Source organism: Onychostoma macrolepis, chromosome 02, assembly GCF_012432095.1.
Source record: "Onychostoma macrolepis isolate SWU-2019 chromosome 02, ASM1243209v1, whole genome shotgun sequence".
NCBI lineage: Eukaryota > Metazoa > Chordata > Actinopteri > Cypriniformes > Cyprinidae > Onychostoma > Onychostoma macrolepis.
In genome coordinates this window covers 1827259-1839853 of record NC_081156.1, presented here as the reverse complement: position 1 = coordinate 1839853, position 12595 = coordinate 1827259, and the positions used below count along the sequence as shown (strand labels likewise).

At 38.5% G+C, this 12595-nt stretch overlaps 1 protein-coding gene across 17 annotated transcripts in view; it reads right to left on the bottom strand.

Moving 5' to 3' along the window:
- dlg1b (discs large MAGUK scaffold protein 1b) overlaps window positions 1-12595 on the bottom strand; it is a 127918-nt gene that overhangs the window by 70755 nt on the left and 44568 nt on the right. Inside the window, exon 1 of one of the 17 annotated variants that reach the window (XM_058762561.1) lies at window positions 11657-12340. The exons of 15 other annotated variants lie outside the window; for them this stretch is intronic. In XM_058762561.1, coding sequence (XP_058618544.1) covers window positions 11657-11929 — 273 coding nt within the window. In that variant the 5' untranslated portion in view covers window positions 11930-12340. Of the gene's footprint in view, window positions 1-11656; window positions 12341-12595 lie in introns of those variants that run through there. One more of the 17 variants, XM_058762630.1, reaches the window with a different exon arrangement.

Here is a 12595-nt window from a genome sequence, read left to right as displayed (position 1 = left end):
CCTATCAATCAGCAAGATTTCTAGCTTCCAGGTGTCTTTTATACAGGTAACTAGGGTTGGGTATCGTTTGGTTTTTTTTTTCGATACCGGTGCCAAATCGATACTTTTAAAACAGTACCGGTGCCTAAATGGTGCACTCCCTTTAAGAAAGTGCTCCTAATCTCAGTTTGTTACCTGTATAAAAGACACCTGTCCACAGAAGCAATCAATCAATCAGTCAGATTCCAAACTCTCCACCATGGCCAAGACCAAAGAGCTGTCCAAGGATGTCAGGGACAAGATTGCAGACCTACACAAGGCTGGATTGGGTTACAAGACCATCGCCAAGCAGCTTGGTGAGAAGGTGACAACAGTACTCGCAAATAGAAGAAACACAAAATAACTGTCAATCTGCCTCGGTCTGGGGCTCCATGCAAGATTTCACCTTGTGGAGTTTCAAGTAGGGATGCACGATATTATCGGACTGCTATCAGAATCTGCCGATAATGTAACATTTAAATGTAAATATCGGCATTGGCTCGATATGAAAAGGTTATCGGCAAGACATATTGGCATAATTTAACTCATGTGCTCAGGGTGTGCTAGCGATTAGATCACGTCAACATTGTGACTTTTTTGAAGCAAAGTTTTGTCGGAATGACTATTAGATTAACTCTTTTGGATTACTGCATTTAATTTATGAAAGCAGGTACAGAATTACGCGTTAGGTGTATAAACAGTAATAGCACATGCAGTGGCAGCAGCAGGCAGCAGTGACAGCCTCCCCCGGGTCCTAATGCCCGCTTAGTAAGGAGTTTTAATCTGTAGGGGGCGCTGTTGGCCTACTAATTCAATTAAAAGTAAAATAGCCTACACAAGTAACATTTAAACTGTTTCTGATTAAATAAAGCAGTAGTTGATGTCATAAAATAATGAGTATATTTTGATTTAAAAGGTCAGAAGCTATAGCTTACATGAAAAAAAAACTTTTAAAAATCTTTCATTTAAAAAAATTATTTTATATATACACCGATTTATTCATTAATGTGTAATATGTTTTATTTTTTAAACAAATAAGCTCTAAAAGAGTTTCAGAATTTTTACAACTTTTGCTTTAAACAATCTACAAATGTTAAATCTTAAAATAAAATGTCAGGGTTAAAACTGCATCTTTCTGGGAGAAAACAATGCAGCGATTGATATATAGTTTATTTATAGTTTTTTTCAAAGGTTCAATGTACTGTCAAAAAACATTCATTATTGTTTATTTAATTCTAACAAATAAGTTCTTGTTAAAAACTAACCAAAATTAAAAAAATATTTTGCTTATAATTTCTGCACAGGAGAGACTTGGTGTTGTTTCCAACCAAAAGGAAATATATCGGTATCGGTCAAAATGAGTTGAAAAATGTTGGCAAAAATCCAATATCGTACATCCCTAATCTCAAGGCAGTTGGGACCATAGTCACCAAGAAAACAATTAGTAACACTACACCGTAAAGGACTGAAATCCTGCAGCGCCCGCAAGGTCCCCCTGCTCAAGAAAGCACATGTCCAAGCCAGTCTGGAGTTTGCCAATGATTCAGAGGAGAACTGGGCGACAGTGTTGTGGTCAGATGAGACCAAAATCGAACTCTTTGGCATCAACTCAACTCGCCGTGTTTGGAGGAGGAATGCTGCCTATGACCTCAAGAACACCATCCCCACCGTCAAACATGGAGGTGGAAACAATATGCTTTGGGGGTGTTTTTCTGCTAAGGGGACAGGACAACTGAACCGCATCAAACGAACGATGGACGGGGCCATGTACCGCCAGGGCATTGAAGCCAGCCAGGGCATTGAAAATGGGTCATGGATGAGTATTCCAGCATGACAATGACCCAAAACACACGGCCAAGGCAACAAAGGAGTGGCTCAAGAAGCATATTAAGGTCCTGAAGTGACCTAGCAGTCTCCAGACCTTAATCCCATAGAAAATCTGTGGAGGGAGCTGAAGGTTCGAGTTGCCAAACGTCATACCGTCTTTTATCGTACCACACACAGAACCAATATAGCTTGATCTCCGCCAGTTGATCAACACATATCATCATATCACCCTAATTTCTTAATGTTAAAGAATTAAGGGATAAAATAACAGTAGGCTACGAAACTTTGTAATGCAGCTCTGAAATGAATTGTACTCTGATATCACAAAGTTTTACTGTACTTAAATGGAACAAATAAACGATTCCTTACCAAGAGTTGCCGAACAATGAATCAAAGGAGCGTTGCTTTATGAACACGGAGAGTGATCGCAACGAGCTATATCACATAACATTTCCAAGCGTGTTTTCGTACGCTATTGTGTGAGCACTTATAAATTCAAGCAGATTGGAAATTATGACTCTGTAATAAATACAAATGACAAAAGGCAAATTTTGGTCAAGTTGTTTATTTTCGTCGAGCTATACTTTCACTATCATCACTGTGTTGTTTCTAAGCTGAAAAGCAAAAAAATTGCGCTTCATTCAGATCCGTTTTTCACTCCGGCCATGAGAGCAGATGTGTTTTTAACGGTAAAATTGAAATTTTAACTTTATACCTCCACTATTACTCAGTCTCTACTGTAGTGTCAGTGTCCCCAAATCACAGAATGTACCGTTGCCGACATCACGCTCACGTTCTGACGACCCAACCTCTTGACATGATGATGTAGACGCAAAGTATTCGGTTTAACGTGTTTACATGGCAGGATTTTAATTTTGTTCAGTTTATAGAAAGGTTTATCCCACCCCTCTCAAACCGATTACAATTTCATTCGGTTTTATTCCGATTAATGTGTTTCTATGGAGCATTTTAATTCAGATTGGACTTTTAAACCGATTGCAATGCTCCATGTAAACGCACCTACTGATTCAGGCATTCCATATTTTATTAATTATTGAGTCTGATCATGGACTATTCACAGGGTGAGGTATGACAATTGTAATTATATACATAATGTAAAAAATACAAAAATAATAAATATAAATGTAAAATATAAAAATAGAGTGCTAGCTTTTTTCACCATGCAACAAAAACTGAAAACTAATGTCTGATTTGAGAAGAAATCTTTAAGGTTGTAAAAATCTGAATTCACAAAGACATGGACAAATAACTTAAGGATCTTCAGTTTCTTTTCAGATCAAGTGGCTTACATCACTTATCAGTTTGCAACCTCTAAAGACAGTTAGCAGTTAGTGTCAGAAAAAGTTTACATGTGCTTCAGAGATTGTGTCAAAATTTTACTGGCAACATCCCACTCACTAGAACATAAGCTCATTCAGGTTTAGGATAAAAAAAAATCCAGTAGACAGACTCTTCTTTTCTCCTTAATATAGGAAAGCAGCCAGTGCCAATGCTAGAACAATAAGGGGGCAGATTTGATCCATTTGAATCTGCATGTAAAATTTAAGATGTTCATATTTTAAATGTTCTGTGAACGCACTGTCATATTCTACTGATAAAAAATAAATACCACTATAAACACACATAACCAGGCAGGGCTCCAGACAAAAAAAAAAAAAAAATCAAGTAAGGAGCCATTGGCTCCTATAAGAAAAAATTTAGGCGCCAAATAATTTTTTAGGTGCCACAGAATAAGCGCGTTTTATTTATTTTATTATTATTTTTTTTTTTTACATTTTAAGATTTCAATCATACTCTCATGTGTTTATGTCTAATCTTTTCTTGACTTTATCAGCATTTTAAACCATCTTGTAGATGACCTGGGAACTAAGGTTAAAGTGAGAACTAAATGTCTTTTCCAACTTGAAATATACAGGTCACAAAGAGTTGTTCATTACACAGAATCTGTACCAATATCACTGACCATAAGCATTACTTGGACATTGGGCTCCTCCTCAATGCATCCTATAAATGTTTATATGTCTTTCACATTCAGTCCATTTTTCTTAATTAGTAACATGCAATTTTATAGGAGTTGAATCACGCAGACAACAGGTTAAGTAAAAATATTAATATGCAATAGTGCATAAATATAGCAAAATGCTCCTCTTTATAGTTATTTGTCTAGCTGACTGATGAGCTTATGGACGGCGAATGGTTATTCTGAGGTAAACGTATTATCACGTTGCAATGTTTATAAGCTTTACACGTTTTCCGCAGTTTGAAACACTGAATGAGCTTTTATATGAGGCATTTCAGTAGGTTGTAGCTACTGTAGGCTCTCTTATAAAATAGCCTACCTTTTGATGTTAATTCATGTCCATTATGTACTATAGTAGCAAAGAGAAAAATATAATGGGTTCACTTGCCGCTTGAACTGAAGCGCTATGGCGACCGCTCCTGCCGTAGAGCACCAAAACCATATTTATTGTCTGAATTTCGTTATGAATTTGGCGTAATTTCAAAGCTTATACTTGGAAAAAGCACAAAGCTTTTTGCGATTACTGGACAGCAATTGCGCTTCAAATATTATGAAGTTCTTATCTTGATAAGAAGAAGTTATTAGTAATGCTTATAAACGAGAATTGTTAACGATATTGCCAATATCCACACAGCTGACAGCTTTACCTGTTGTAGTTTGTTAAATTTGTGCACGAAATAGACTGCTTTTCTGCACTTTTACTTGCACGGCTCCGTCATTTCGATCTCTCTCACGCTGCACAACTGAGATGCGTTTAACAGATGTGCGGCAGAGATGAGGGCTGTTTGAAAGTCTTTTTTCCACTAAAACTTTGATGCTTACTTTGATAAGTAACAGACAAACATATAGTCGCCAATGGCGACCTCAGCAAAAACTTCACTCGCAAATTAATAATTTTGGTCGCAAATGTGACCGTTTTAGTCGCAGTCTGGAGCCCTGCCAGGAGCTACAACCAAGTACAGTCATGGCCAAAAATATCAACACCCTTGGTAAATATGATCAAAGAAGGCTGTGAAAATGAATCTGCATTGTTAATGCTTTTGATCTTTTACTTATTTTCATTGGATAATAAGAATTTAATTCTTACACATTGATTACAATTGGCCACAATTAACGGCACCCTTTTATTCAATACTTTTTGAAACCTCCATTTGCCAGTTTAACAGCTCTAAATTTTCTCCTATAATGCCTGATAAGGTTAGAGAACACCTGACAAGAGATCAGAGACCATTCCTTCATCCAGAACCACTCCAGACCCTTTAGATTCCCAGCTCCATGTTGGTGCTTCTTCTCTTCAGTTCACCCCACTCATTTTATAGGGTTCAGGTCAGAGGACTGGAATGGCCATAGCAGAAGCTTGGTTTTGTGCTCAGTGAGGTTTTTGAGGTTTGTGTTTGAATTATTGTACAGTTGGAAGATCCAAACATGGCCCATTATAAGATTTCTAACAGAGTCAGTCACTTATTGATTTTTTTATCTGTTGGTATTTGATAGATTCCATGATGCCATGTGTCTAAATAAGATGTCCAGGACCTCCAGCAGAAATATAGGCCCACAACACAACCCTCTACAATGCGAGTAAATCACTCGCATATGCGACTAATCTTCACTCTGGGCGACTAAATGTCTAATATTAGCCAATGGCTGATAAATTCTAAGATTTTACTCGCCAGTGTGTGAGTTGGAGGCTAAGTATAAGTTTAGCACAGATATATTTTCACTTCATATTTCCCCTTCTCCCAAATCAGCTATTAAAATAGTTCAGCTTTGTATGTAATGGCAAAGTGATTATATTTAGTTTCGTTTTTTTAAGTTAATTTAGAAAAACGTTTGGAGCATTTTTTTTGTTAGTTAAATAAGTTTATTCTTTCTTAAAGTAACGACCAAGCGGCCAGAGGCAGGCTGATCATAGCTGTTTGATGAATTTAGCCTTCTCAAATCATCACGACTTGCCTAAAATTAAATCTATAGAAATACTAAAAGAGTTCAAGCATATAACAATGTTTAGACATTAAACCTAGATAAATGTGCGCTGCATCCAATAGTTTGTGCAGCGAGTCAAAGCTAAAGCGCTAAAGCAATTACCTAATTTTTACTTAGAATCACACAATGCATGACTTTACAATAGTCCCCGAACACACAATAATTAAAGAATGACTTGTTAACAAACACACTTCTGCTGGGAAATTTTTATATACATTGCCCTCCGTAAGTATTGGAACAGTGAAGACAAAATTGTTCTGTTGGCTGTGGAGTCAAGACATTTGCAAATATGATGAAAAGATGAATATGAGACAAAACTACAGAAATGTCACATTTTATTATTGGGTGATTCAACACACAGATGTTTTACCAGTTAAGAAGTTCAACACAACATAAATATTTTACCAAATAAAAAGAACAGCACTTTTAGAGTTCATCCCACTCATTGATGTGAGCATAAGTATTAGGACAGTTGAACATAAGGCAGATATAAAAGATTAAAAGCTATTATTTAGTTGCAGATCCCTTGTGCACTATCACAATGGTGAGTCTGTGACCCATACTCTTGGTCTCATCCTTTGAAATACTTTTCCCAGCCTTTAAATGCAGCCAATTCCAATTTTTGCATGTTTGGGGAGTTTCTGCCTTTACTCTCCTCTTCAGCTGGTGAAATTCATGTTCAATCAGATTTAAATCTGGAGATTGACTTGGGCAATCTAAGACTTTACATTTCTTTGCCCTTATAAATTCCTTGACTGAACTGGCAGGGTGTTTTGGATCATTGTCCTAATGCAATATGAAGCACATCCCAATGAATTTGGTGGCATTTTCTTGAATATTCAAGATGGTTTTGTACCCTTCCAAATTCATTCTGCTACTGTCATCATACATTAAGTCATCAGTAAAGTTGAGATGGCCATGACACCACCTCCACCATGCTTTACAGATGAGGCTGTATGCTTGGGATCATTTGCAGTTCCGTTTTTTTCTCCACATTTTTGCTTTCCCATCACTTAGATAAAAAGGTTCATCTTTGTCTCATCGGTCCATAAACACAGTTCCAAAACTCTTCTAGCTCACCTTTGTGCTCTAACTCTAATCTTGCCTTTCTATTTTTGGAGCTGGTCAGAGGTTTGCATCTTGCTGTGTAGCATCTGTAATTCTGTGTCAAAGTCTCCTGAGGACAGTAGATTGTCAGAGCATCACCCAGCTTTCTGGAAGTTGCTGGTGGTTTAACAGACACATCTTTTAGGGTTCATTTTCACAGCTTTTATGATTTGTCTGTCATCAACTACTGTTGTTTTCTCAGCCGATCAGGTTGTTGTTGGTTGCTAGTGTCGCTGGTGGTTTCCAAACTCTTGATTTCTCCATGCCCTTTGTTTTTGCTATAGCTATAATTGACTTCCTCTTTTAGCATCCAAATCGCTTGCTTTTCTCTCAAAGTCAGCTCCCTCATCTTCATCCTGGTTTGTGTGTGTCATCATCGAATGTAAGATTCTAAATGCAAAAGTAATGGATATAACTGATATGACGCATTGCCTGCTTTTAATATCTGAAGAATTAATGCAACAGGACACAGCTGATCACTTAGAAAGACCTGTGAGGCAACTGTTCCAATACTTATGCTCACATCAGATAGAGGGATGAACTCTAAAAGTGCTGAACTTCTTAGCTGGTAAAACATCTGTGTGTTGAATCACCCAATAATAAAATGTGACATTCTGTAGTTTTGTCTCATATTCATCTTTTAATCATATTTGTAAATGACTTGACTCCACAGCCAACAGAACAATTTTGTCTTTATTGTTCCAATACTTTTGGAGGGCACTGTAGGCCTACATAAATCTAAATAGCCTACTTGAAAGTGAAACCAACGTTTTGTGCATTTTATAATGAGTTTATTTCTTATAGCCCTGAAAGAAATGAAAAGGAAAAATGCAATAAATATTTTGTCCTTTATAGAAGAATATTATTTACAGGAAAACCCCTAGCCCCTTCTTCATCTTCATGTAGCCTACCTGTTCTGTATATTCAAATGCAAAAATGTAGGCACGCTGTTTGCAAATGGCTAATCGCTAAAAAAAAAAAAAAAAAAAAGGGAAATTTTTCCGCTGCCCTGTATCTTGCTCTCTCATTGGCTGTAGGTCATCGCCGATGTATTTTTCAGTCAGAACTCATTCACACAGCAGGATTGTGAATCGCCGACAGCTCCAGATATTTAGCATGCCAAATATTTCACGGGCGTCGGTGACGCATCGGCTCAGGTTGCGCCTTTGATAATTCACACTGCGCGATTGTCACTCGCGTGAACAAGCACAGATTTGCCTCCGATTTCGGGCATTTGTCGGCGATTTATCAAAACCTGCCGGCAAGTGAAAAATCGTGCTAAAATCGTGCAGTGTGAACTTGGCATTACACCGTCCCTGGCCGAGCGCTTCAGAGTTTCACTCTCCGCCAAGCAGTCTGTGCTGTTTTTCAGTTCATCTCTCAATGGATGCGCAGCACACCTGTATTTGGCGTACAGTACGCTCTAGTGTAACGACGCACACCTCGTCGTCACTTTGGTGAGAGCAGAGAGAGCAGGAGAGAGTATTACATACATGCAGAATAGACGGGCTACATGTAAACGATATTCTTTGTTGTATTTTCCTGTCAAAATAACGGAGTTCCTTTGGATTTTTTCAGCTTTTAAGAACTGCCAGGTTTTCTGGTAGTGGGCGGAACTAATGGGCAAACGGCAATCTCATTGGCTGGCGCTCACCTATTATCGTCCCCGTTTTGATTTCAGCTAATCAGTTCGAGTGAACGCACACAACCTGATTAATATTCATGAATCTTGCAGCTCATTAATCCTTCGTGTGTTTTATACTGTTCTTATTAGCAAAATTTGTATTATTATTTGGCTATCTTCTTATCAGTATTATTGTTAGTTTTTTCCCATTTTTTTTTTTTTACAGAAAATTTAATGACCAAAAAAGCACCACCACCAGTTCTGAATTCAGTTAAAATGTCTATGCATTCATACATGGTTACTAAGTTTTAATTTTAATTACTAAAGTTCTATCATTAAATAATACTTGATTATCATAAATGTCATATTATAATGCTTGACTGACTGATGTTAAGAGTGTACTTTCAGATATTTAAAAAAATGTTTTACAAACAAACAGTATATGTAAGCTCTTTTCTTAAAGCCACTTCACTAATTTGTGAAGCTCAATTATCTTTTGCTGCACATCAGAAATATATTCTTTGGTTTTTCTCATTGTGATGGATGATTAAGGGAATTTGGGCTTTGTTTTCCCTCCCATTTATACTTCTGTGAAACAGGAAACCATGGCTGGATAATTTCATGTTCATAATCACCCTGGAGTGCTCAAATTTGTGAATATGAATGGGAATATACTTCAGAGATATTTTACTCATAAGAATTTCTAGGGGTGCCAATAATTGTGTCCAACGTGTATTTGAGAAAAACATTTATTTCATAATGCTATTTCCCCACATTTTAAATTCTTATTATCCAATGAAAGGTTAGATTTTTGTGCATTTTTTAAATAAAAGACCAAAAGGATTAACAATGCAGATTAATTTTCACAGACTTCTTTGATAATATTTACCAAGGGAGCCAATATTTTTGGCCATGACTGTATGTATAATTTCTTGTAACAATTACATAATTCAATTTAGCTCTACATTTGTCTAAATGCATTAACTGGCAGGATGAGTGCTGTCCCGCTGTTATTACATGGTGACTGTATGGCAATGCTGTAAAGCGATGCTTTACATTGCCTTAGATTGCAAGGAGAATTTGTGAGCAGTAGACCAGAGAAATTGTACTCTACAGAACACAGAGATAGTGGCAAATGTGTGGGTTTCTCTGGTTTAACTGCGAGAGTGAGATGCTGTGCCCCTGACAAATTTGGATAGATAGCTTGACTTGCCATTATTACATCAATGGATCATGGTAGAAATAGGGAGCGATAGAGACAAGAAGCCATCATAACCTTCCATGTTTTCTTAAGAAACTAAAAATAGAAGCTGTGCATTCAGCCAGCGTGTTCTGGAACAAAGGATGATTGACAAAGAAATTAGTATTTACAGGAGCAGCAGTCCAACAGCCAGCATAGGCTCCCTCATAAATCACTGTCACACTGCTGTTTTCCCTCCTGTTTAATCAGAGAAATATCGTAGGTCATTTAAAACAGTCATTGCTTAAAGATGACCTAAAAACAACTTTTCCATGGTTAAACCAATATAATATTTACAAGCACTTAAATCCTCCAAATTATCTTCTAATCATCTATAGAACCTAATCATATTAGTTGATATGTTACACTTATCACATATGTCAGTTTCAACACCATTATATAAGATGTTTTAGATTAAAATATAGAGCTTTCAAGAATGGCTAAAGTTCACAATGATCTTGCAGTACTTCAGGTTTTCACTCAAAGAAAAATAAATGTTTTTAAACTTTTTACCAGTTGACAATGAATTCAAATTGAACGTCAATCCTGAGCAGAGGAGATGACACGTAATCCTATGGGCTTCGCATCAAGGATTTGAGAAGTTAATGCCATGGTGGCATTGATGCCATACGGCACCCATACAGGCAGTAATCATGCCAGAGGCCAAAGGTCGCTTAAACTACTCCAAAGACTTCTGTTTATTGAGTGACTACATGATCATTTAAATGAATTATCCCTCCATAGGCTTGACTGTAAAAAAAAAAAAAAAAAAAGCATTGAGAGAACAATTGAGATGAAATCAATTCATCACAATCGGCTGTTCTATAACATTTACAAAAATAATAGTTCAACCTACAATTTCACAATCATGCTGCAACAAGTAATTCAGTATAAAAAAAATGAAGAAATTCCATACATGAGATTCTGTAAGTGTTTGATAAGGAGGTTCTTGTGCTCGGATAATGCCAGAGCTAACGCATTACTCTGACACGCTCTCATTAAGCATACGCAGGCTTTACCCTAAGATAATACAATGAAATGTGTGGAATCTCCATCAGTGTATAGAGAGTGATTACTGGTGAGCAGAGTGTTAACTACAGTAAGAGCAGAGATAAGCCAACGACTGATTAAAAGAGAAAGAGCTGTGAATAGAGGAAAGACACCCCTGACGTGTATCGACAGCCCTAATACCAGCAGTCAAGCAGTTGTAAACATGCTGGGAGTTATCATAGAATACCTTCAGAAAGTTTATACGTCCTGAGATGTGACACGGAACATTTTATCTAAAACTAGTTTGAACAAAATTTGACAATTGTTTTACAATTATTATGCATGCAGCTTTTATGAGCTTGTGTTAATATAAACTAGTGAACACAATAAGGTCTATGTATATGGTGTATGTACATACGTAAGAGCTGTTGGATCACCTGGGTCCTGCCCTGATCCCACTTTGATTTCTACACTTGACTTTTCATATAAATGGAAGAAAATAACCTAAAAGTAACTTAAAAGTAAGGACCCAATGTTTGCACCTTCCCCAATACATTCATATACATTTTACCCATCTTCATGTTGGAAACATGGATGTCAGCACTCTGTGAGAATATCCCTACTTTGGACTCAACTTCTCTCATCTCATCAAGTTGACTTATGTGCCTTCGAGACTCTGCACTCCTCAGATTTTTCTGGCAGCTGTACAGAAGAAAATTTTGGCAGCAACACCTGGATGTACATGCTGGACAGATTCTCACAGTCTGTCCTCTAGCTCTGACACAAAGCAAACCAGAGAAACTGAGCAGAGAGCTCCACGACCCACCTTGCATCCAAACATGAGCGAGATGGTGTTGTTCGTACAGGCCACTTTGCAGTGGCACAGCATGGGCGAGAAACAGTCCAACTTCTTAATGCTGGGTGACATTTTCTCGCCACTATGGCAGCTGAGCCGCTCGGCCAGCGAAGAGCCGGAGACTCGCCTCCGCGAGCGATACTTGCTCCTGCCTCTCCGGCCACCTCCTGCTCCACCACCTCCCCCCGCACCTCCTCCTCCTCCTGCCCCTCCACTGCTGCTGCTGCTGCCCGCTCTCACCATCCACCCTCATTCCTCGTCGCACTCCATCACGCCAGGGAAGGGACAGCCAGTCTGCTTCCTTCATCCAGCGAGTTTTCCACACGCCCCCCTCTCCGTCACCACAGCTTCGGTATTCAGCTGTCTCTCAGTGCCGTTCTTCTTCTGCTTCACTTGCTTGAAGGAAGAATCTGTCTCTCCACCTTCCTACCGATCTTCCACACTCCGTCGTTCTCCTTCTTGACCAGCGACCTCTCAGCTGTCAGTCACGGTGGAGATGTTTACACAGAGGCCTCGCAGGAGCCATGCTGTGTGAGAGAAAGTGCAAGCTTTCGGCTCTTTGAGTTAAATCTTCTCCATCACACAAGACACCAGACAACCGCCTCGTTCCCAAAAGAGAGGTGAAGAACAGCACAGTGAGCACAACGCAGTGAGTTGTGAGGAGAACGAGGGAAGAGGAGGAGAGATGTGAGGGGAGGAAGGGAGGGGACGGTAAAGCTGTTGCAGCGCGTGGTGTTTGTCACATGGGCTTCGTCAGACAGGAGTTGGGTTGAGTCTCTGTCTCATCCTCAGCGTGGGTGCTCTACGTCACCCGATAGATTGAGGGGAAGGAAAAAAGCTAAAGCAGTTACCAGTGAGAGGAACAGCAAATGAACATCCTCAGGGAGCACAGTCTTGCATGGAGGAGGA